This window comes from Salvelinus fontinalis, chromosome 17 (assembly GCF_029448725.1).
Source record: "Salvelinus fontinalis isolate EN_2023a chromosome 17, ASM2944872v1, whole genome shotgun sequence".
Taxonomy (NCBI): Eukaryota; Metazoa; Chordata; class Actinopteri; order Salmoniformes; family Salmonidae; genus Salvelinus; species Salvelinus fontinalis.
Genome location: NC_074681.1, coordinates 15,511,827 through 15,535,970, shown reverse-complemented (window position 1 = coordinate 15,535,970; position 24,144 = coordinate 15,511,827). Strand labels below are relative to the sequence as shown.

The 24,144-nt window shown below is 41.8% G+C and overlaps 1 protein-coding gene and 1 pseudogene across 10 annotated transcripts; one reads left to right on the top strand and one right to left on the bottom strand.

The window, feature by feature from the left end:
• Nucleotides 1-263: 263 nt before the first annotated feature.
• LOC129813778 (E3 ubiquitin-protein ligase TRIM11-like) lies at nucleotides 264-7,180 on the bottom strand (annotated as a pseudogene).
• Nucleotides 7,181-7,938: 758 nt separating this feature from the next.
• Nucleotides 7,939-23,757, top strand: LOC129813777 (outer dense fiber protein 2-like). Of its 10 annotated transcripts, none has more exons than XM_055866296.1 (17): nucleotides 10,629-10,850; nucleotides 11,441-11,576; nucleotides 15,361-15,490; nucleotides 15,636-15,767; nucleotides 15,958-16,032; nucleotides 16,426-16,497; nucleotides 16,615-16,731; nucleotides 17,093-17,278; nucleotides 17,429-17,538; nucleotides 18,132-18,267; nucleotides 18,981-19,091; nucleotides 19,218-19,322; nucleotides 19,894-20,052; nucleotides 20,942-21,042; nucleotides 21,340-21,502; nucleotides 23,092-23,217; nucleotides 23,399-23,757. In XM_055866296.1, the coding sequence occupies exons 2-17, from the start codon at nucleotides 11,443-11,445 to the stop codon at nucleotides 23,576-23,578; spliced, it is 2,037 nt and encodes a 678-aa protein (XP_055722271.1). In that variant the 5' UTR covers nucleotides 10,629-10,850; nucleotides 11,441-11,442; the 3' UTR covers nucleotides 23,579-23,757. The 10 variants fall into 10 exon arrangements, with proteins under 10 accessions (XP_055722274.1, XP_055722278.1, XP_055722281.1 ...); XM_055866300.1 differs by having other exon boundaries at nucleotides 10,631-10,850; nucleotides 11,441-11,883; XM_055866301.1 differs by having other exon boundaries at nucleotides 10,632-10,850; nucleotides 11,441-14,493.
• Nucleotides 23,758-24,144: the final 387 nt, after the last annotated feature.

Here is a 24,144-nt window from a genome sequence, read left to right as displayed (position 1 = left end):
TTGCCCAACCATACTGTCTCCAGCTGCACATTTTTATATAATAGGCCTAAGAATGCATATCATTGGTTGACTTCAACAGTGCTCAGACCTTTGTGTGTCCTGTTCCTGTCCGTTGGAAGTTGGTGAGCCCCAGACATTGTCCAGCAGCTTGATGCGCTGATGACGTGCGAGAATGCCAGCTATGTCGGGAGATAGCAGTAACCTACTGCTGTTTAACAATTATAGGACTGCGACCAGAACCAGGAAGTCAATCGCAGATACGGTAACGTTTATATTTATTTTATTAAACAATTATAAAATGCTGCCATCACAACAATACAATGATAATAGGACCAAGTTATTTTAATGCAGTGTTAGAGGAACAATCCAACAGAGGACCACAAGAAATAGAAACTAAACACTTGTCAATAAGCATTTGTAGATTTGGTAGTCTATTCTGGTAGGAATCATGTAGAAAAAGGCACAATACATTGCTGATGCTCAGATGTTATGCACACTGCATATATTTATCTAAATTAGTTCGCTTACAAGACATTCAAAGGCTCAGACAACTTACTACATTTTGGGATTTTGCCAAACTGTAGCATCATTTTAAGCTGGGTAACAGTTTGAGCGGCTTTACAAAAACATAGAAACAGGTTCTCCATATTTTCTTAATTTCAAACACAATCAATGGTGAGTGGTTCAAACTAAGCATTTGGAACAAAAATAAAAGTATGTTAGCTAGCTGCTAGTGCAACTATTTAGTGTGAAGGATGCCGTTGGTTGTAGTGCCTAAAGGTTTGAGACTGGGCGCAGCACCCTCATTGGCTTAGTCGACAGTGGCTGGTCATCCTCCTTCAGCCTAGGGCAGAAGGCTGGTCTGAGGTAAGTGTGGCTGGCTGAGTCCTGATCCAGGGTACAGTAGAAAGTGTAGACACGCCATCCTCACTGCATCGTAGAAGCTCAGGATTCCACTGTCCACATCCAGAAAGACCCCGATCCGTATGGGTGGGTTGGAGTCCGGTGCATGGAACGCAAATGCCAGCCAGTCATGCTGGGCAGAGAACTGCTGCTTGCTCTTGCTGTAACTCAGACTCCACGACTGGTCATCAGTGCCGAGCTTGCAGGTCACCGCTATCTGGTATGGGCCAAGGAAGGCTACACCGAGGGCCCAAGAGGAGAGCCCCTCTACTTCCACCTCCCAATTGTGCACACCCTTGGAGGAGATAATGACTCCCATTACACAGTAAGGCCGATCCAGGTAACATGGTTCCTCATGTCGCTGGTCCTCCTCAGTCACCCACACAGAGCCAGAGTCAGGGTCCAACTTCAGTTTGGGGTGGGCACTTAATTCAGCAAAGAAAATTACATCTCCTACAGAAACATAATATTAGAGATATGAGCCAAGATGTTACTTTAAAATGGCTGACAGGAACAATTAGCTGGCCAAAAACACAATAGGTTTCTAATGTACTATAGTTGTGTGAATGTTCAGATAGACTGATTGGTTCAATATTCAGCTAATAATGATATTTTTTAAAACTTGTGTTAACTGCTCTTCATGGAGACGGAGTACCTTGAAATGTTTTCTGGAGAGTCTGGAATAAGGGGGTGATTCTAGATGAAGCCACAAGCTTGGTTCCACTCCAATTACTGAGCTTCTCCATCTGACGGGAACAAACGTCCCTTTGAAGCAGGTCTGCCCTGCAACGGGGAAATTTAAGATCATTAAAGTTCAGAATTTAGCGAGATGAACATAATGTGTAGCATATGTACAGTCTGTTGCGCCAATTATTTACATACATGTAAAGAAATTTGTCAAATACTGTGGTGCTGGTCAGAAAAAAAAGAAAAAAAAGGCATGACATTAAATTATTCTACTTTGAGGGAACTGTTTGTGGGTGTCTTCAGCTATAATTCAGTCATAAAAATTATTTCAACTTACCACTCCTCATTCTTCAAGAGCTGTTTAATAAAATTAAATCGAACAGTTAAAATAAATCATTATGAAATGTAGCCATACGCTTAATTAATTGATTATTAGCATAAGCGCCACTGGGTGCGCTGCCTACTGTTTTTGTTTTTTGTGGTGCCGAATTTCAACTCTCATTTAGATTTACGTCCCAGTACACTCCTAGCCTGGACAAACCAGACAATGCTGTGCTCACCATTGTTTCACGTCAGCGTTCAGTCTTTCTTTTAAAAATGTTATTATGCCCTAATCATGCTTGTGCTCTACCTGGTGCAGCACCAGGGGGTCACTGATGGTCTGAGTCTTCAGCAGGGTGTCCTGTGCCTGTGTCAGCCTGTCCTGCAGCCTCCTCAGCCCCTCTGTCCGCTGCTTCCCGGTCCTGCTCTCCTGCACCATGTCCACAGAGAACCTCTTCTGCCACGCCTGCTCTTCAAACTCAAGGAACAGCTTGATTCTGCGCAGGAAGGCTGTGCACTCACTTTGCTGCCTCTCCAGACTGGCCTGTTATAAAAATGGGTGACCGTCAGAGGTGTAGCCTGGTTAAACCAGACAAATGCTGCAGTCACGCTGGGGCGGAGTTATTGACTTGGAGGCCCCAGGCAGAAGCCAGTCTTAGGCCCCCGCCCATGTCTATTTAACAATCATGGCTACTGAACAAAGAGCTGTTTGGAGCCAGCTCTTCTAAGTGAAAGAAGAATAATTAAAATGCCCCTCACTACTAAAAAGGTATTTGCGTTGCCACAGAACAAGGGTGGGCAATAATTTTGACTCGATGGCTACGTCAGGATTTCAAAAGTTCAATGGAGTACCGCACAGATTGAAACATTTTCCGACAGATTTGTTCACCAAAAGCAATTTGCAGGCAAGAAAAATGGCAGTAATAAAAAAAATGCCGCTCCCATGTTTCATGAGCAGAAATAAAAGATCCCAGAAATGTTCCATATGCACAAAAAGCTTATTTCTCAAAGATTGTAAACAGATGGTTTACATCCCTGTTAGTCAGTATTTCTCCTTTGCCAAGGTAATCCATACACCTGACAGGTGTGGCATATGAAGCTGATTCAACAGCCTGGTCGTTACAGGTGCACCTTGCACTGAGGACAATCAAATGTGCAGTTCTGTCATAACACAATGCCACAGACGTTTCAAGTTGAGGGAGCATGCAATTGTCTTGCTGACTGCAGGAATGTCCACCAAAGCCGTTGCCAGAGAATTTAATGTTTGTTTCTCTACCAAAAACCACGTCCAACATCATGTTTTAGAGAACGTCAGCACGTCCAAATGGCCTCAACCACGTGTAACCACGCCAACCACCCAGATCCAGCTTCTTAACCTGCGTGATCATCCGAGACCAGCCACCCAGATCCAGCTTCTTAACCTGCGTGATCATCCGAGACCAGCCACCCAGATCCAGCTTCTTAACCTGCGTGATCATCCGAGACCAGCCACCCAGATCCAGCTTCTTAACCTGCGTGATCATCCGAGACCAGCCACCCAGATCCAGCTTCTTAACCTGCGTGATCATCCGAGACCAGCCACCCAGATCCAGCTTCTTAACCTGCGTGATCATCCGAGACCAGCCACCCAGATCCAGCTTCTTAACCTGCGTGATCATCCGAGACCAGCCACCCAGATCCAGCTTCTTAACCTGCGTGATCATCCGAGACCAGCCACCCAGATCCAGCTTCTTAACCTGCGTGATCATCCGAGACCAGCCACCCAGATCCAGCTTCTTAACCTGCGTGATCATCCGAGACCAGCCACCCAGATCCAGCTTCTTAACCTGCGTGATCATCCGAGACCAGCCACCCAGATCCAGCTTCTTAACCTGCGTGATCATCCGAGACCAGCCACCCAGATCCAGCTTCTTAACCTGCGTGATCATCCGAGACCAGCCACCCGGACAGTTGATGAAACTGAACAACTGAATCATTTCTGCACAAACGGTCAGAAACAGTCACAGGGAAGCACATCTGCATGCTTGTTGTACTCACCAGGGTCTTGACCTAACTGCAGTTTGGTGTCGTACCCGACTTCAGTGGGCAAACGCTCACCTTCGATGGCCACTGGCATGCTGGAGAAGTGTGCTCTTCACAGATGAATCCCGATTTCAACTGTACCGGACAGATGGCAGACAGAGTGTATGGCGTCGTGCTGATGTCAGCGTTGTGAGCAAAGTTCCCCATGGTGGTAGGGTTATTATGGGCAAGCATAAGTAAGTTATGGCCAACGAACACAATTGAATTTTATCGATGGCAATTTGAATGCAGAGATAGCGTGATGAGATCCTGAGGCCCATTGTCGAGCCAGTCATTTGCCGCCATCACCTCATGTTTCAGAATGATAATGAACAGCCCCATGTCGCAAGGATCTGTACACAATTCCTGGATGCTGAAAGTGTCCATGTTCTTCCATGGCCGACATACCTGTCACGTAACCGATTGAATATGAGTGGGACAACATGCCACAATCAACAGCCTGGTCAACTCTACGCAAAAGAGATGTGTCGCGCTGCACGAGGTAAATGGTGGTCACACCAGATACGGACTGGTTTTCTGATCCACGCCCCAACCTTTTATTTAAGGTATCTGTGACCAACATATGCATATCTATTCCGTCATGTGAAATCCATAGATTAGGGCCTAATACAGGTCAATTGACAGATTCTCATATGAACTGTAACTCAGTAAACTCTGAAATGTTTGCATTTATATTTTTGTTCGTGTACATATTGTCTGTTTTACACTTTCAAGTTAGGGATTCTGGGCCAATACCTATATCTGTTGTTTTCCTATGCAATAGACAATACTGATATTTTATGGACTTTAACAATTCTAGCACAGATACAAACTGCAACCAAGTTATGTTTTATGAGGCTAAAAAGGAAAATATGGCAAATGACTTGAATATGGGGAAGGAGTAAAACAAATATTTGCACCACAACATGACTGAAATGCATAAGGGAAGAGCATAGTTAATACTTGTATGCAAAGGAGATGCGTGTAGAAAAAAAGATGTGACAAAACCACAATTGAAAATAATGCACAGTAACATGCTGACCAGACCGCTCGCACACATGTTGATTTTGTCCACACACACACATCAGACACGATCAAGACACGCAGGTTGAAAAATCAGAACCAACTATATTAATTTGGGGACAGGTCAAAAAGCAAACAATTATGGCAATTTAGCTAGCTTGCTGTTGCTAGCTAATTTGTCCTGGGATATGAACATTGGGTTATTTTACCTGAACTGTACCAGGTCCTCTACTTCGACAATTAATCCACAGATAAAATGGTAAACCGAGGTGGTTTCTAGTAATCTCTACCGCTTCTTCTTTTTTGGACTTTATATGGCAGTTGGCAAAGAACTTTAAGGTGCATTACCACCACCAACTGGACTGGAGTGTGGACCTCAGTTCATCTTTCAATCACCCACATGGGTATATGCTCCTAAAAACCAATGAGGAGATAGGAGAGGCGGGACTTGCAGTGCATCAAGCATCACAAATAGAACTAAGGTCTATTTTAGAGCCTGGCTATGCAGACGCTCGTAAGCAGTGTGAGTGTAATGATTGCGCGGCATGTGAGCGTCAGAATGAAGCGGAAGACACATAGGCCTGTGTCTCAAAAACAGTCATAGCTTTCAGGCATGGGGTCGTAATAGTGAAGTTGTTCAATATCTAGAGACAAATTCGGAGGAGGAAAACAGACACCAATCCATTTGTCACAAGCACTATAATAGCACACCAGGGAGATTATTCACGAGTGAAGTAGGACCTCAAGTGGAGTAGGATTGCAAGATCATTTTGTTTAATAATACATTAGTTATGCCAAGTTCACGAGGCCGCCTGATGTCAGGCCCCAGGCAATTGCCTTACACGGAACCCAAACCGGCTGTGCGCATGCACCATCGTGCATTCATTTATTGCAACGCTGACGACACTGCTCACGTCGCGAGCATTGCAAAATAAATGTATGAATCTATGGTATTCAATTATTGCACCCACACTGCTCGCGCCAACAAGCGTCTGCGTTGCTGCCAAGGGCTAAAATAGAAGTCATTCCTATTTCTGACGCAGATCGCGCTGCAAGTCCTGCCTCTCCCATCTCCTCATTGGTTATACCCACGTGGGTGATTGAAAGATGAAGTGTTGCCGGTTGTCATGGTATTACTATTAAAGTTTAGATGCCAATCACCATATAAGTTAAATGATGAAAAAGCCTGGAAGGATGAGAGCTGACTAGAAATTATTCAATTTTTATGTGTGGATTAATTGTCGGAGTAGAGGACCTTGTGCATTTCAAGTAAAATAACCTAATGTTTATATCCCAGGACAAATTAGCTAGCAAGTGCAATATAAATTGCCATAAATGTTTAATGGTTTTCAACCTGTCCCCAAATTAATGTCATTGGTTCAGAGTTTGTTTTGATATTTTAACCTGCTTGTCGTGATCGTGTTTGGTGTGGGGGGACAAAATAAATGTATGCACGATGGCGCACACGCGCAGCCGGTTTGGGTTCCGTGTTAGTTGTCTAATAAGTCTGCCACTACATGCACTCACTATTCAGACTAGTTTAACGGAAGTGGTGAGGGGAGCATCAACATTTGCCTAATTCCTATCATGTGGGGTTTGGGTTAATTTTCTTGCTGACATAGTCAACATGATAGGATCTGTGTTACCTTGGAACACGAAGCAGCTTCATCAATTTTTGCCAGGCCATTCTTTACTTCAGTCAGCCTCTCTTTAATACCCTGAAGTTTGACTTGACAGTTCCCCTATCAAAACAATTAAAGACATACCATTGATTAATTAGTGATTTACCAATTAACAAGATGCATTCTAATAGATTTTCTGAAAATAGCGCAAACTCAAAGTATCTTCCATGAATGCACAAGTGACCAAAATGAAAATATGAGACACCACCTCACCCTTAAAGTATCCAGCGCATCTGCCAGTTTCACAACGTTGTGCCCATCCCTGTGCTTGGCCTCCGCAGGTAGCATGCAGTAGGCACACAGGGGGGTCTGGTCTGTCTCGCAGTAAAGTTCCTGTTCCTTCCCGTGCTCTTTGCAGAGTCTGCTAGTGTCGCCCATCGGGCTCACCAGAACGTGTTGGCGCAGTACAGCGTTCTCCAAGTGTGGTATGATGTGAACGGTGCAATATGACTCTTCGCAGCTGACACAACTCTTTTCTGCGAACATCCTCTGATCACCTTTGCAGACAGTGCAGTCGACACCGCTTGCACGTTTACTGTGGTACTTTTCAATTATGTTGTTAAGTACAACGTTATTTTTCAAGTTTAACGTTGAATCGCAAGTGTAAGAAATTGTAATAGAGACTGGAAACTAGCAATAACTACACTTCAACATAAGCCATATATTATACAAAAATACACATACTCCTCATTTCTCTTGGACATATGCTGGACTTAAGACGCCAACTACAGACACACATAATTCCCCTCCCCCATAATAACCACAGAACACACTCAACCCATGGTTGGAGCCCAGGACAAAGAACTATCTCAGGAACCAATGGAACGTGGACACCAGGCCTGATCAGGACTACCCAAGACCCAGATCGACCAATCGGAAGGCCAGACTCGCAGATCTACCTACTTTGCTTGTTGTCTAAATAGTACTGTACAATTCTTGAAACTACTCTCTTTCCCGGACGATTCAATAGGAGTCAGACAGAAAGAGCCTTGCTGCAAGATTTTACTAAGATATCTTTACATGTGATTAAACGGCCTTATTATAAAATTATCCACCTCGTCCTATTGTCTCCTCTTGTTCTCCTGTCAACGTTTTACTAACACAAGGTGCAAGGCAAAGAGGACAGTTGTAACATATACACAGTCTCTAGAATCCACCCTCGACATCGATGTTTTCGACTTTCACCGCAGATCTTTTCAACTGCTTCACACAGCCTTCACAATAATTATGACCGCACGGCAAAGTCACAGGCTCGACAAATATGTCACGGCAGACGGCGCAAAGAAGCTCCTCGTCAAGAGATATGACCTCCATGCCAAACAAATGTACGGTTCAGAATATAACCAAAACGTGTGCACTCTCTTCGATAACTAGGTAAGTTAGTTATGATTTAATCGAAAATTGAGAAGAGAAACTTGTAAAAGTGCTTCGTCCAATCAAAACGGTCCGTTCCAAACTTGAATATCACGTGACTTTACTGTCCAGCTTTTGAATCCCGTGCAGTTTCATTTACACATGGTCATTACTTTGTTGTTCCCGTTTAATTACTTTGTTGTTGATTTTTTTCATTTCGGTTTTACTCAAAATATTTTGTTAATGATGTAATATTTATTTCATATAGAAAATGCATGTGGATGGGTTAAACCAGTCCTTCTCAAATAGTGGGGGGCGCGTGTGACCCCGGGGAACATGTTTTTTTTTGGCACCGAACAAGAGCAGGAGATATGAAGTGCAGATAACAAACCCTTAAGAGACACCATGGAAAAATATTTAACAGCGATGAAAAGAAAGGCGGAGAGAAGATGGAGATGAGACAAACGTAAATCTCCCGAAAGCTAAGACGAGAAAATATGACGACGCGTATGTAGCGCTTGGATTCACTGTGACTACGGTGGGAGACGAGGAAATACCGGTATGTTTACTGTGTCTAAAAATGTTGGCAGCGGACAGCATGAAGCCAAATAAATTAAGGCGTCACTTAAAGACATTACACCCCAATCACGCTGATAAGCCGCTTGAGTTTTTTCAGCGAAAACGTGCCGAATATTGCCAACAATCGTCCCGCTTTGTGAATGCTACTTCAGTAAACCAGCGAGCACTGTTAGCATAAGTGCGCGTACCATATAAGGTGATATAAGGTGGCGTACCAAATTGCTCAGTACAAAAAAAAAAAAACATAGCAGAGGAGCTGATACTGCCTGCAGCATTAGACATGGTCTCTGTCATCAGGTCCCAGCTAAACATTGAGCAGGAGTTGAGAGTTGCAGTATCATGCTTCAAACCCCGCTTCGAAAAGCTGTGCTCTGCAAAACGTGCTCATTGTAGCCATTAATCCTGACTTCCTCATTTTGATTTTAAAAAATCAGCACAAATTGTTTTATAGGTCAAAGTGTTTCATATATTGTGCTCCTGAGTTAATGTTGCTGATCAATTTGAATGTATTATTATTTATTGATTATATTTTATTTTTCAGAATCAAATGGTCAAAAAAAAAATGGTTTAAATAAGGCTTGAATTTTTTTTTACATTTCCGGCAAATTGATGCACTTTAAGTCTTTTCTGTTACAGACTAAAAAACAATGTTAATAAAGTTATTCTTTGTTGTAAGTTGATCTATATTTCTTTTTTCGTTTTCTTTAATGTTAATAAGGATACAATGTTATGCAGAGGTGTACTTATAACAATTTTATAGACAAATGATACCATTTATAGTCGTTGGGGGGCGCGAAATGTTTACTTCTGCCTAGGGGGGGGCGTAAACAGAAAATAATTGAGAAGCACTGGGTTAAACCCCAAACAACCATTGTTTGGTTGATTTAGCCAAGAACCACGATCTAATAGGGTTTTTTTTATTTTTTTTATTTTTTTTATTTAACCTTTATTTAACCAGGTAGGCAAATTGAGAACACGTTCTCATTTACAATTGCGACCTGGCCAAGATAAAGCAAAGCAGTTCGACACATACAACAACACATAGTTACACATGGAGTAAAAACAAACATATAGTCAATAATACAGTGAAAAAGATAAAAAATAAGTCTATATACAATGTGAGCAAGTGAGGTGAGATAAGGGAGGTGAAGGCAAACAGATATATGTATAAATAAATAAAAATATAAAAAGGCCATGGAGGCGAAGTGAGTACAACACAGCAAGTAAAATAAAAACTAAAAAAAACACTGGAATGGTTGGTTTGCATTGGAAGAAAGTGCAAAGTAGAGACAGAAATAATGGGGTGCAAAGGAGCAAAATAAATTAATAAATAAATACAGTAGGTAAAGAGGTAGTTGTTTGGGCTAAATTGTAGATGGGTTATGTACAGGTGCAGTAATCTATGAGCTGCTCTGACAGCTGGTGCTTAAAGCTAGTGAGGGAGATAGGTGTTTCCAGTTTCAGAGATTTTTGTAGTTCGTTCCAGTCATTGGCAGCAGAGAACTGGAAGGAGAGGCGTCCAAAGGAAGAATTGGTTTTGGGGGTGACTAGAGAGATATACCTGCTGGAGCGCGTGCTACGGGTAGGTGCTGCTATGGTGACCAGCGAGCTGAGATAAGGGGGGACTTTACCTAGCAGGGTCTTGTAGATGACCTGGAACCAATGGGTTTGGCGACGAGTATGAAGCGAGGGCCAGCCAACGAGAGTGTACAGGTCGCAGTGGTGGGTAGTATATGGGGCTTTGGTGACAAAACGGATGGCACTGTGATAGACTGCATCCAATTTATTGAGTAGGGTTTTGGAGGCTATTTTGTAAATGACATCACCGAAGTCGAGGATTGGTAGGATGGTCAGTTTTACAAGGGTATGTTTGGCAGCATGAGTAAAGGATGCTTTGTTGCGGAATAGGAAGCCAATTCTAGATTTGACTTTGGATTGGAGATGTTTGATGTGGGTCTGGAAGGAGAGTTTACAGTCTAACCAGACACCTAGGTATTTGTAGTTGTCCACATATTCTAAGTCAGAGCCGTCCAAAGTAGTGATGTTGGACAGGCGGGCAGGAGCAGGCAGCGATCGGTTTACGTTACGCCTTTATGCCCAATGCCTCAGCCAATCACTTATCGCGAGTAAAAAGGCGGGACTCAAATCAACCAATGGATGCAACGAACGCCAAGCATCTTACAGTACAGTAGCACAAGACAAGGGTTTCCATCAAGACAAGAGGCACGAAAGTGAATGAAGGTAAAAATACATTTAATTTGAAATCTCACCTTACCAATTTAGCTAGATACGTCTTGGTCATAGATGTTTCTTACCTCATCACCTAAACTCGGTTTGATTTTGCGTTTCATTTTAGTAATTCTAACTAACTGGCCTTTGCTAGCTAACTCAGCTAACATACTGTATCCAGATACCATAGCTTGTGTAGCTAGCTAACTACTGTTCCTTGGCTCTGAAGGTCAAAATGGATCAGCTCAGTTAATAGCTAATGGTGAAAAGAACAAGCACTGGTTGTACCCTAATAATCAGTGACTACAGGGTCGTTTGTAGAGGAGATAGTAATTGATTGAGAAGTAGAACAGGTAAATGTTGCCTAGGACAATTTCCATGTATGACACCTGTTAGTTAGCTACAATTCTAGCTATACTTGCAATACACTTGTCTGGTATTGTCTGTGTATATCTTCTCATATCATATTGTGTCAGTGCATCAATCATGTTCAGAATTTCCTTGTCATTACAGTTGTCTAGTGTCTTTTATTAGAAAATGGAAATGTGATTATGGGAAAACTGTAAGACTAACACCTATAGTCCTCTTTCATCCCCCTGCAGAAATGAGAGCCATGTCTCCTGAGGATCCCTTCCAGGACTCTTTAGACGATGAGCTAGATGGCTTCTCAGAGCATGGGAGAGGGAGCAGGATACGCAGCAGCGTCTACACTAAAACCCCTGAGATGGAGAGCAACTAGTGAGATCTATGGGCCACAGTTTTGTTTAGGGGATAGTTAGCTCTCGAAATCTCTAGGCGGCATTCTGCCTTCTCCCTACAGTTCTCAGCCATTAGCTTCGCCTACCACTGCCTTATCTGAACTTCAAATCAAACTTTATTTGTCACATTCTTAATCCTGTATTGACACTTTGCCTGTTTGATGGTTCATCTGAGGACCTAGCGGGATTTCTTTTAAGCGTCCGGATTCGTGTCCCGCTCCTTGAAAGCAGCAGTTCTACCCTTGATGCGGATGTTGCCTCTAATCCATGGCTTCTTGTTGGGATATGTACGTATGGTCACTGTCGGGACGACGTCGGTGATGTACTTATTGATGAAGCCGATGACTGAGGTGGTATACTCCTCAATGCCATTCGATGAATCCAGTAACATATTCCAGTCTGTGCTAGCAAAACAGTCCTGTAGCGTAGCATCCGTGTCATCTGAACAATTTTTTTATTGCCCGAGGCACTGGTGCTTCCTGCTTTAGTTTTTGCTTGTAAGCAGGAATCAGGAGGATAGAATTAGGGTCAGATTTGCCAAATGGAGGGCGGTGGAGAGCTTTGTATGCATCTCTGTGTGTGGAGTAAAGGTGGTCTAGAGTTTTTTTACCTCTGGTTGCACATGTGACATGCTGGTGGAAATGATGTAAAACAGATTTAAGTTTGCCTGCATTAAAGTCCCCGGCCTCTAGGAACGCCGCTTCTGGATGATAATTTTCTTGTTTGCTTATGGCCTTATAGAGTTGGTTGAGTGCTGTCTTAGTGCCAGTATCGGTTTGTGGTGGTAAATAGACGGCTACGAATAATATAGATGAGAACTCTCTTGGTAGATAGTTTGGTCTACAGCTTATCATAAGGTACTCTACCTCAGGACGAGCAATACCTCGAGACTTCTTTAATATTAGACATCGCGCACCAGCTGTTATTGACAAATATTCACACCCCCACCTAGGGTTGCTAACTTTCTCACTACCAAATAAGGGACAAAAGGTGACATGCCAGTGCACGGTGCCACGGTGGTATGGGTATGGTGTTGTGTGAATGAATATACAGTGTATATTCATATTCTTATTCAATTGGAAAGGCAAATAATTTGTATTGTAATGAAACAGCAGAGAGCAGGTCTCGAACCCTCGACCTTCTAGCCCAAAGTCCAGCGCGCTATCGACTGTGCCGCAAGAGCATGCTCGTGCGGCAGGGTCGATTTCCGCGCTTATAAACCCAGGGTCGTTACACTATATTCAATTTTGTCTATAGCTTTACTTAAACTGTATCATTATGTAAACTTATGTGAATAACCCTCAAAATAAATTATCAAAGAAATCACAATTTGGACCTTTACAGCGAAAAAACAACCTTTCAAATGCAAAAGAGGAAATGAGGGGCATGAGTCACTCACCAAGTCTACTTATTTTTTGCTGCTCTTGACTGATTCAAGCAGTCCTTTCTCCTTTTGCATAGCCAGAGAGAAGTCATTACATGACAACTCACAGTTCACAGATATTGAAGTTCATTTTTGATCAGCTCTGTCACAGAGCCTCTGTGCTACATCTGTTTCTTGAGTCTGACCATTTAATGGTCATCAGACAGAAAATCCTCTCTACAAAGGCATTTGAGCCTGGCACACTGAGGACAAATGAGACAATCCTGAACATGTTGATCAAGTTGGCTTTCCCTTGGTTTTGGAAAACTGCCACCCACTTCTCACTGGCGGATTTGTTGTATCCTGTCTGGCTTTCTGTATTTCCTCCCGGCTAGCACAAAACTCTTCATAGAGTTGGTCCATACTGACCGTCTCTGTAATTTTGAGGACAACCACCACCTGCTCCAGGTCAGTGAAGGAGAGCTCCTCATAGAGGCCGATCAGTTTCACCATTACATTTTCTGGTGAGAAATCAAACCACATGTTTGATGTAATGACAGTAATGACAGTGTCATAGATGTAATGACAGTGTCATAGAACTTCAAAGTCCTGTTGCTGCTTCGACCTTTGTGCTGACAATTGTTTGTCCATCAGCTGCTTGGTCAGGTATCCAAAGAAACTGTCCTGTTTCAGCTGAAGCATCTTCATTTTGAACTTTTGGACTTCCTCGTAAACATCTGTGATGCAGAGCGTTGTTTCCTCCTGCTTTTGTACGAGTTGGTCAAAAACACACCCCACGTTGTGGAAAAAGCACAGATAAATCTCAGCATCTTCTGCTTTTTCTTCATACTCAAAAATACTCTTCAGTGCCACAGGACAGGTCTCCCCAAGGGACATGAAGTTTGATGTAAGAGCTCGCCAGCTTCGCAGGAGACGATCGACAGCTGGATGAAGAGAGAGCCATCGTGTGCAAACATGTTGCAGAATTTCACGCCACTCAATGTCAACAAAGGCAAAAAATGCATGCAGTTCCTCTCTTCGGGAAGCAGATACTGATAAGTGGCTGTAGATCTGTAAAACAATTGTCTCAATATCCACTGACAGCTGATTGCAGGCGTGCTTGCAGGCATTATGAGCTATGTGAGCTGGGCAATTAGCTTTCAGAATGTGATTGTTGGCACTGCTCAATAACTGGTAAACGGAGAGGTGTTTTCCAGTTTTGTCCGTTTTTCCGCAGTAGACGTCACGAAGAATGCACCGATTTTGCTAGCACCTTTACCTAGCGTGGCCTTGTGCATTTCTGTGGATGCATGCTGAGTTAGGTCATTCTCCCCTCCATGGCCAATTGAGAATCCCCGACGCATAAAGTACAGAAAGCTTTTGTAGAGTCACCACTGACGGGCTTAACCCACGTCTTTTTTGCTTCACATTGTTTGTTGTAGCTGCACAGTCTTTTCTTTTTTGCAGGTTTATCCATATATCCTTGATATGCCAAACCGACTGAACAATAACAGAAATTACTTTGCAGGAATTGGCGAGTTTACGCTTTACTGTGATTGGATGAATTTACGGGACAAGGGAGGTCCAGTATGGGACAAACCAATTTAGCCCAATATAAGGGACATCCCGACTAATACGGGACAGTTGGCAACCCCCCACCCCTTGTCTTACCAGATGTAGCTTCCCTGTTCTGCCGGTGCATGGAAAATCCCGCCAGCTCTATATTATCCTTGTCGTCTTTTAGCCACGACTCTGTGAAACATAAGATATTACAGTTTTTAATGTCCCGTTGGTAGGATAATCTTGATCAACTAACAAAAAAACGAACAAAATAGCACAGTTGGTTAGGAGCATGTAAAACGGCAGCCATCCTCTCGGGCACCATTCCTTCTGTCCTGATGCTGTGTTTTAACATTTAGAAACGTCAATAAACATTGCTTGCCATACGGCTTTCAAAACATATGGCCTCTATCTTTCATCATCAAGAAAGAATCATTCAAATGAAAAAGATACACTTACTCTAGCAGTTTTGCACAGATCCATACAGCTAGATAACTAATTAGCACAGGTGGTCGCCTCCTGTCGTCCGTCTGTTGTCCGTAAACAAGCGCTGTAACATGGAGATATGGCCGTGTGGGAACACTAACCTATCAAGTTGTGTATTAATTTAACATTGTTATTTGAAAATTATTTTGAGCTGATATGAAAGATAAGGTCCTTATGCTTCCAAAACCGCAAGTGATGCATGTTAATGTTCAGACCGAGCATCAGGGATCACAAAAATACACTATACATCTACATTATAAAACGATTGCATTTGGGAGAAACACTGCACAGACAAAGCTCTAAGTGTGGATCCAACTGATTTCTAACCCTCTCTCTGTCTTTTCTTTATATGTAGTTATGGAGACTATGGTGCAACCATGGACAAAAGTCCCCTATTGAAAACATTGATGGATGCCGAAGCAGCGGCCAATTCTGCAGCCATACAGCTCATGTCATTCAAGGAAACACTGGAGGGCGATTTTGCCGTACGTGAAGTCCTTTGCAGTTGATGTGCAGACAGTGCACCTGTCTTTATTTTAAGAGAGGCATAACATGATATCAACATCTTTAATTTGTTTACAATGTTTAAGGTGTCAAAAGCAGAATTTAATTAATCCTTCTGTTACAAAGGACTCAAGACACTGTGCTTCTGATAACCGGCGGATGTCAAGGCAGAGAGGCCTTCTGCTGGACAAGTTGGAGGTTTTTAAACGGATGAACAAGTCTGTTCGACAGCAACTCCAACACCTGAAGGATGCAGAGGTTGGCAATTCTAATCTGATGGCTAATGATTACTACTTTGAAGGACTGTCAGCTAGCAATTTAAAAGGGGGTCATGCTTATGACAAGTATTAGAATGCATTATACCTGTGCACTAAAGTAAAGGGTTATTGCAACTTTGTCTTCTTAAATTAACATATGATTTGACTACACTTTTTGTTTCCTGTATTAGGCGTCTCGAATGGAGACAAACAAACACATCGATCTCTTACTGAAGAAGCTTACACAGGCTGAGTGTAATAATCTGGTAAATTGCTTCTCCCTTGGTGAAAAAAAAAAAACTTCAAGCATTACTCCAGACCTGTATTGAAACGCTTTGAAATGTTGACATAGCGGTGCCAAGGCTTAAGATTTTATAAGGTCTGCCAGTTTGTTAAGCTCCCCTTGGCAGATAATAGGGTCATTCAGTGCAGTATGGCTCAGTGGGTTGAAACATGATGCCAGCTACATTAAAGTTGGGGATTTGATTCAAACCCGCATGGGCCACATATACTGAACTTGTGTGCTAAATTTGTAAGACACTTTGGATAGAAAAGCATCTGCTACTGTTCACTATACACATTTGTCATTTCAAATGAAAATTGTACTGTGGGAAAGATTTGTTTTATTTTTATGTTTGTTGTTATTTTGTTTCCACCAGCATTTGAAAGGAGATTTGAATGATAAAGAACAAATGGTAGAAGAACTGATGGGTTTGCGGAAGAAAGAAATGGTTAGCATTGGGCTTTAATTTCACATGATATTTGTACATGATAAAACATTGACAAAGGTACAAATTAAATGAAGGCATTGTCCTCACACCATCTCTTTCTGCTTTGATGCTCCACAGGAGAACACAGAGAATGCGGTCCATGCCACCAAGTCTGTGGAGACCACACGTGCTCACCTGCAGGGCCAGCTACGCAGCAGGGAGGCCGACAACAACCGTCTCACTGTGCAGCTCCGGGTAACACAAGTTCAGGCATCAGTCTATGAATATATCAATCACTTTATTGTCCCATTTGAGAACTTAGTAAGGACAAGCCATTCTATCTGTAGAATAAGACACAGAGGAAGCACAATACACAATTTCCAGTAAATATGAAGCTTCCAGCCTGTGTGTCTGATGTCTGGGAGGGTTGGGAAGAAAGAGCAAAAAATAGACGCATTTCTGTTTCACAAAGAATGGTGGATAATATTAATTTACGACCCATCCAAGATGGACGTTGTCCATAAGTGAAATCCTATTTGTTTTAAAAAGGCTAGGAATTAGTGTGTAGATATGTTTAAAGCTTAAACACTGTGCATGTTCCCTCTCTTTTTTCCAGGGTTTGGAGAGGCAGTTGACGGCACAGAAGCTGGAGATAGATGGTCTGAGGGGGGAGATCTCTGTTTTTTTGGAGAAGGCAGCGCAGGAGAAAGAAGTCCTGAAGAAGGCCACCCGCTCCCAGAAACAGAGGGCCGAGAGGTTCGAAGTTGCTGTGGATAAATGCTACACGAAACTGAGGGAAAAAGTACGTATGGGTAATGTTGGGAACCAATAAGAACACAGTTTTTACTTTAGCTACGGTGTCCCCTACTTTACACAACTTGGGTATCCCGTTCTTGGTGAGTTCATTGCCACTGCCAGTAAGGTGCATTATGTTATGTTCTATTACATGTAGGATGTTCAGCTGGTTGAGGTTCATTCAGAGCGGGACACATGGAGGAGACATCAGGAGCAGAAGACAGATGAGAGAATACAGCTTGATGCACAGATAGGACTGCTAAAAGGGTACGTCATTTCAAGCCTTAGTATTCATTTTTTGTCCTGGACACAAAGTCTGGCATATTGTCAATCCAGGTCCTTGAGGCAATAAATAATATTATTTTTTTAATTTGTTTTACTTTTCAAATCTTCTCCTCACAGAAAGTATTTGGGCAAGCGACAATTGCTTTTTTCTTAATTCCTTTATTTTTATTTTGGGGATTTGTGTGTATTGTGGGGCAGCAGGTAGCCTAGTGGTTAGAGCGTTAGACTTGTAACCGAAAGATTGCAAGATCGAATCCCCGAGCTGACAAGGTAAAAATCTGTCGTTCTGCCCCTGAACGAGGCAGTTAACCCCCTGTTCCTAGGCCGTCATTGAAAATAAGAATTTGTTATTTTTTTATTTTACCAGGTAGGCTAGTTGAGAACAAGTTCTCATTTACAACTGCGACCTGGCCAAGATAAAGCTTCTTAACTGACTTGCCGAGTTAAATAAATAAAAAATTGTTGGGTATTACTGCACTGTTGGAGCTAGAAACATCAGCATTTTGCTGCAAAGTATGTGTACATGACCCATAAAATTGTATTTTATTTAGATTTTTATTGTTGTTTCATTACAGCCAAATAGCAGACATTACTGTGAAGCTGCAGAAAGAGAGAGATGAATTCGCTGCTGCAAATGAGGCCTTACTGCTAAAAGGGGAAAAACTCAATGCTGAAAACAGAAACATTGGCCTTGAGAACGCAACCCTCAAGGTAGGAAAATAAAACAGCAATATATACCTTGAAGTTGTGTGTGCACCACCCAACAATTATTGATTTATTTATTTAGTTTGACTTGGGAACTCCTTCAAGACTAGTTTGACTTGGGAACTCCTTCAAGACTAGTTTGACTTGGGAACTCCTTCAAGACTAGTTTGACTTGGGAACTCCTTCAAGACTGTTGGAAAAGCATTCCTCATTAAGCTGGTTGAGAGAATGATAAGAGTGTGCAAAGCTGTCATCAAGGCAAAAAACATGTATTTTTTTTGTTAAATATAACCTTTATTTAACTAGGTTAAGAACAAATTCTTATTTACAATGATGGCTTACTGGGGAACAGTGGGTTAATTGCCTTGTTCAGGGGCGGAACGACAGATTTGTACGTTGTCAGCTCGGGGATTTGATCCAGCCACCTTTCAGTTACTGGCCCAACACTAACCACTAGGCTACCTGCCGCCCCAAAGGGTGGCTACTTTGAAGTATTTGATTTGTTTAACACTTTTTTGGTTACTACATGATTCCATATGTTTTATTTCATAGTTTTTAATGTCTTCACTATTATTCTACAATTTAGAAAATAGTAAAAATAAAGAAAAACCCTTGAATGAGTAGGTGTGTCCAAACATTTAACTGGTAGTGTATATTATTATTATTATGTGATTTGTTCCCGTCGTGTTCAAGATTATATTGGTTTATGTATGTTCTAGGCGTCCACCGCTGGGCTGGAACTGCAGCTGGTCCATTCTGAAGCAGCCCTGAAAGAGGAGAGCACTATGTTACAGGAGAGGAAAGACCAAGCAGAACAGGATCAGAGTCAGGCAGGGATCCCACACCCCCCATATCCAAGTTTCAATACTTACTAATCCTATAAAAATGCGTTGAGAGATTCATAGGTAAGGTAGAAGTTGTCTGTTTTTATTGACCTGTTATTGCACACCTCTCAGGTGGCAGAGCTTCAAATGGAGGTGGATGATCTGAGAATAAAGTTGGAGAGTGTTCTGAGGGAAACAGAGAACATCAGAGAAGGAAGAGAAGCAGAGGTGGAGAAGGTAAAGTCTTCTGTTGGCTAGATTCAGTGTAAAGAGCTTTGTCTTCAATTGGTTTTCATCCTTCGGAAATTGAAGCAAAAAGATAGCCCATTCAACATGTGTAAGAATAAAATCAAATTGAAATTGAAGCAAAAAGATAGCCCATTCAACATGTGTAAGAATAAAATCAAATTGAAATTGAAGCAAAAAGATAGCCCATTCAACATGCGTAAGAATAAAATCAAATTGAAATTGAAGCAAAAAGATAGCCCATTCAACATGTGTAAGAATAAAATCAAATTGCTTGAAATAGTTTGACACAAACAATATTTGGTTCAGTGAAATCAAAATGAATGTGAATCCTGTGTTTTTGATATTTGTTTGCCTCACAGTTTGCTGAAAGCCTTTAAAAGATTATCTCTGTGTAAATACACATCAGTGGTGAATGGGAGTGTCCAGCTTCCTATGGGTGTATTGTCAGTTGTGGACCAGTCAGTGAGAGCTACTTAGAGAGGTGTGGCCAATCAGTAATTAACATTTCTCTGCGCCCCTGCCCTGCTGGCCGGCGCGCCCCTCCCCCCATGGCCCCCAGGTGAGACTGGAACTGGAGGGGTGTGTAAGGAAGCTGGAAGAGTACCCAGAGTTACTGGGTGCCACAGAGCAGAGTCTTGCGGAGTGCCAGGACAACCTGAAGCGCTCCGAGAAGACATGTGCAGACAAGGCAGAGGCCATTAGACAACTGCAGGTCAAGGTGTGCAATTTAGCAGTAAGACTATGGTAACCTGTAGATGGGCAAGTAAGTGCTGTTGGAGTCCAGTACAGTATGTAGAATGTGGCCGTATATCACTTCCAAGCACCAAATGGCAGTCAAACTCTGTGGTTTCCTTTTATAGTGTTATAATCACAATGGTTATAATGGTGTATCCCAACCCTGTCCTGCTTTGACTTGATGTTAAGGTTTGTGACTGAATGTGCTCAGATTGCAGTGGGAAGAAAGTAAGGTCGCAACCCTATGTGCCCCTGTTAGTTGTATATAGAGCCTTGATGGTCACCTTCAACTGATTTAAGATGTGTTTCTATTCATGTTTCAGCACTGTTCAATCAATGCTTGCCTTTGAGTGTTGCTCATGTTACCTTTGTGTAGCGTTGAGGGTGCTGTGTTGATAAGTTGATAAACCAATGTAATTCCAGTCATTGCATGGTACAGATCTACTATCTTAATTTGTTCACTCTGTTGTCGCAGAGAATATTCCTGAGCAACAGGACATTTACATTTTAGTGTATTCAAGGTTTAAAAAGGCTTCCAAAGTTTGTAATTTACACTTAAAAATTTCTGACTTGATTTCCGCAATCAAAAAATTGATCTACCCCTTCAAAAATGTCCATTCATTATAATCCCCATAATAATTCACATTTCCTGTTGCTGCAGGATTATTTTCCTGCTGTGAGAAGCAGTGTCAAATTAAGTGCATCTGTCCAACTCTTTGTGTTGGTGTACTGTATGTGCTTGAATCCCAGTTCATGTGTTCAATACTAATTGAAAATACATGCAGCATGTAAGATATTCAGTCAAAGAGTACATTTTTTGACTAACCCCAATTCTGAAAATGATTATTCTGAAATGATTATTCTCCATCCAGGTGGAGAGCCAAGGGGAGAAGATGAGATCATCATTGGACATGAAAGAGTCTATCCTTGAGGCTAACTCACAGCTACAGCAGAAAGTGGATGCTCTTCAAAAGTAAGTTTATCTTTCTCTCATTAGACATAATTCATACATGCTCCCATTTTATTACATGTGGTATTTTCAAATGAGATTCTTCTATATTTCTCATGTCAAAGTACATTAGTGACATTGAAGATATATTGTATTGTTTTTACTAAAAAAAAGTTTCAAACCTGACCAGGGTGAATTCTGAAATGTTCTTAAATGTGTATACAATGCTGATGGCTGTTATATGTGTAGGTTATGAATGTGTTATGAAGTCCTTATGTAGCTAGATAGGTGCTCTTCAAGTATCGTTGTGTATTCCTCAAGGCAGATGGAAGAGCTGCAAGGGGAGAACCAGGGGCTGGTCCGTAGGCTGGCAGGTCAGGAGGACGCTTTACGCTATAGCAGCAGGCACCTAGAACAGCGCTCAGCAGACTGCCAGGCTCTCAACAGAGAACTGGAGGCCGCTCTGGCCGACGTCAGGCAACAGGTACTGTATGTTAGCAGCTGCTGGATTATATAGAGTGTGGACAGTATTTCATGCTCATATGCTCAGCATATGGTTTTACTCAAACCTATCATGCGTATAGTAGCAAATGTAAATGCTCAGAATATAAAATATATATGGGAGAGAGAAAAAAAAAATATATATACAGTACCAATCAATAGTTTGGACACTACTAATTCAAGGGTTTTTCTTTATTTTTACTAGCTTCACCTGGAATGCTTTTCCAACAGTCTTGAAGGCGTTCCCACATATGCTGAGCACTTGTTGGCTGCTTTTCCTTCACTCTACGGTCCAAATCATCCCAACCATCTAAATTGGGTTGAGGTCAGGTGATTGTGGAGGCCAGGTCATCTGATGCAGCACTCCATCACAATCCTTCTTGGTCAAATAGCCCTGGAGGTGTGTTGTGTTATTGTCCTGTTGAAAACAAATGATAGTCCCACTAAGCGCAAACCAGATGGGATGGTAGCCATGCTGGTTAAGTGTGCCTTGAATTCTAAATAAATCACAGTGTCACCAGCAAAGCAATATCACACCTCCTCCTCCATGCTTCACGGTGGGAACCACACATGCGGAGATCATCTCTTCTCCTGCTCTGCGTCTCACGAAGACATGGCGGTTGGAACCAGAAATGTCAAATTTGGACTCATCAGACCAAAGGACAAATTTCCACCGGTCTAATGTCCATTGCTCGTGTTTCTTGGCCCTAGCAAGTCTCTTCTTATTATTGGTGTCCTTTAGTAGTGGTTTCTTTGCAGAAATTTGACCATGAAGGCTTGATTCACGCAGTCTCCTCTGACCAGATGTGTCTGTTACTTGAACTCTGTGAAGCATTTATTTGGGCTGCAATTTCTGAGGCTGGTAACTAATGAACTTATCCTCTGCAGAAGAGGTAACTCTGGGTCTTCCTTTCCTGTGGCGGTCCTCATGAGTGCCAATTTCATCATAGCACTTGATGGTTGTTGCGTCTGCACTTGAAGAAACTTTCAAAGTTCTTGAAATGTTCCGGATTGACTGACCTTCATGTCTTAAAGTAATGATGGACTGTCATTTATTTTTGCTTATTTGAGCTTTTCTTGCCATAATATGGACTTGGTCTTTTGCCAAATAGGGCTATCTTTTGTATACCAACCCTACCTTTTCACAACCCAACTGATTGGCTCAAACGCATTAAGAAGGAAAGAAATTCCACAAATGAACAAATGAACCTGTTAATTGAAATGCATTCCTGGTGACTACTTCATGAAGCTGGTTGAGAGAATGCCAACAGTGTCATCAAGGCAAAGGGTGGCTACTTTGAAGAATCTTAAGAATATAATATATATTTTTTGGTTACTACAGGATTCCATATGTGTTATTTCATAGTTTTGATGTCTTCATAAATATTCTATAAAAATAAAGAAAAACCCTTGAATGAGTAGTTGTGTCCAAACTTTTGACTGGTTCCCAGAAGGAAATGGAAAGGCACAGAAACCATTTGAAGATAGTGTATTTTAGGAGTTGAGTTTGTATCAAGAGGTCGAGGTTGACTTTTTGATACATCTCATCATCTCTATTTCTTTAATGCCAAGGTGTCCAATGTGAAAGACAAAGCTGTTTCCAGAGAAAGTTCCTTTCAGACTAAAATCCTGGAACTAGAGGCTGAGAAGAGCAGGAGAGAGAATGAGCTGAAACAGATGAAACAAAGCAATCATTTGGTGAGTATCAGACACTATCACCTACGATAACCTACTGCATACCATAGGATGTTTCTCATATCCCTTAAAGCTAATGATAATACAGTACTTTTTGATGCCATAGCCAATCAGACAATTTTTTTATTTTAAAGAATAGAAATACATACATTTTTCCGTTCAATGGATTGATTCCTTTGTGTAGGCTGAGAAGAAGTTTGAGGTGCGTCTGAAGGACCTGCAGCTCAGCCTGGACCAATCAGAGAGCCACAAGCAGAGCATTCAGAACTACGTAGACTTCCTCAAGAACTCTTACGCCACCATGTTTGATGAAGGACTACCACCGGCAACGTCTAGCTTTGAATCATCCTACTTTTTAAAATGATAATTACTCAGATATGTGTGTTTGTGGTGTGTTATGTGTAACTTGTGTTGTTGTGGAAGTCATATACTTACAATGTATGAACCTTACTTACGAATGTTTTTAATAATGTATGTGTTTTGGAAAACGAATGAATTTGCACATTGATTCATGTTCGATAAAGAAGTCCATGTTTATTTTTATATCGATCAGTAACTACTTTTTTTCCATTATAAATAGAATTTCAATAAAGTTGATAATGGATATTGTACAGACAAATGGATATTGTACAGACAGAGTTTTTACTCAGCGTACTGATCCAAATTGTTTTTCTTAAGTCTTAAAGGGATAGGTTGAGATTTTGGCATAGACTTCCGCTAGTTAGCAATCGCATCATAAACAACCTTTAACTTCCTTCAAACTGCACGCGGAGACAAAAATGGTATCCTTGAGTTCATCTGACTCTTGGTAAGTAGAAACAAATGCTTAATTGACAAAATCTCAACTATCCCTTTAAAGAAGGTAAGTCTTAAGCCTGTATATCACTCAGTGGTGCTGTGCGGGATATGGGAACCTCGGAGAGCCAGTTT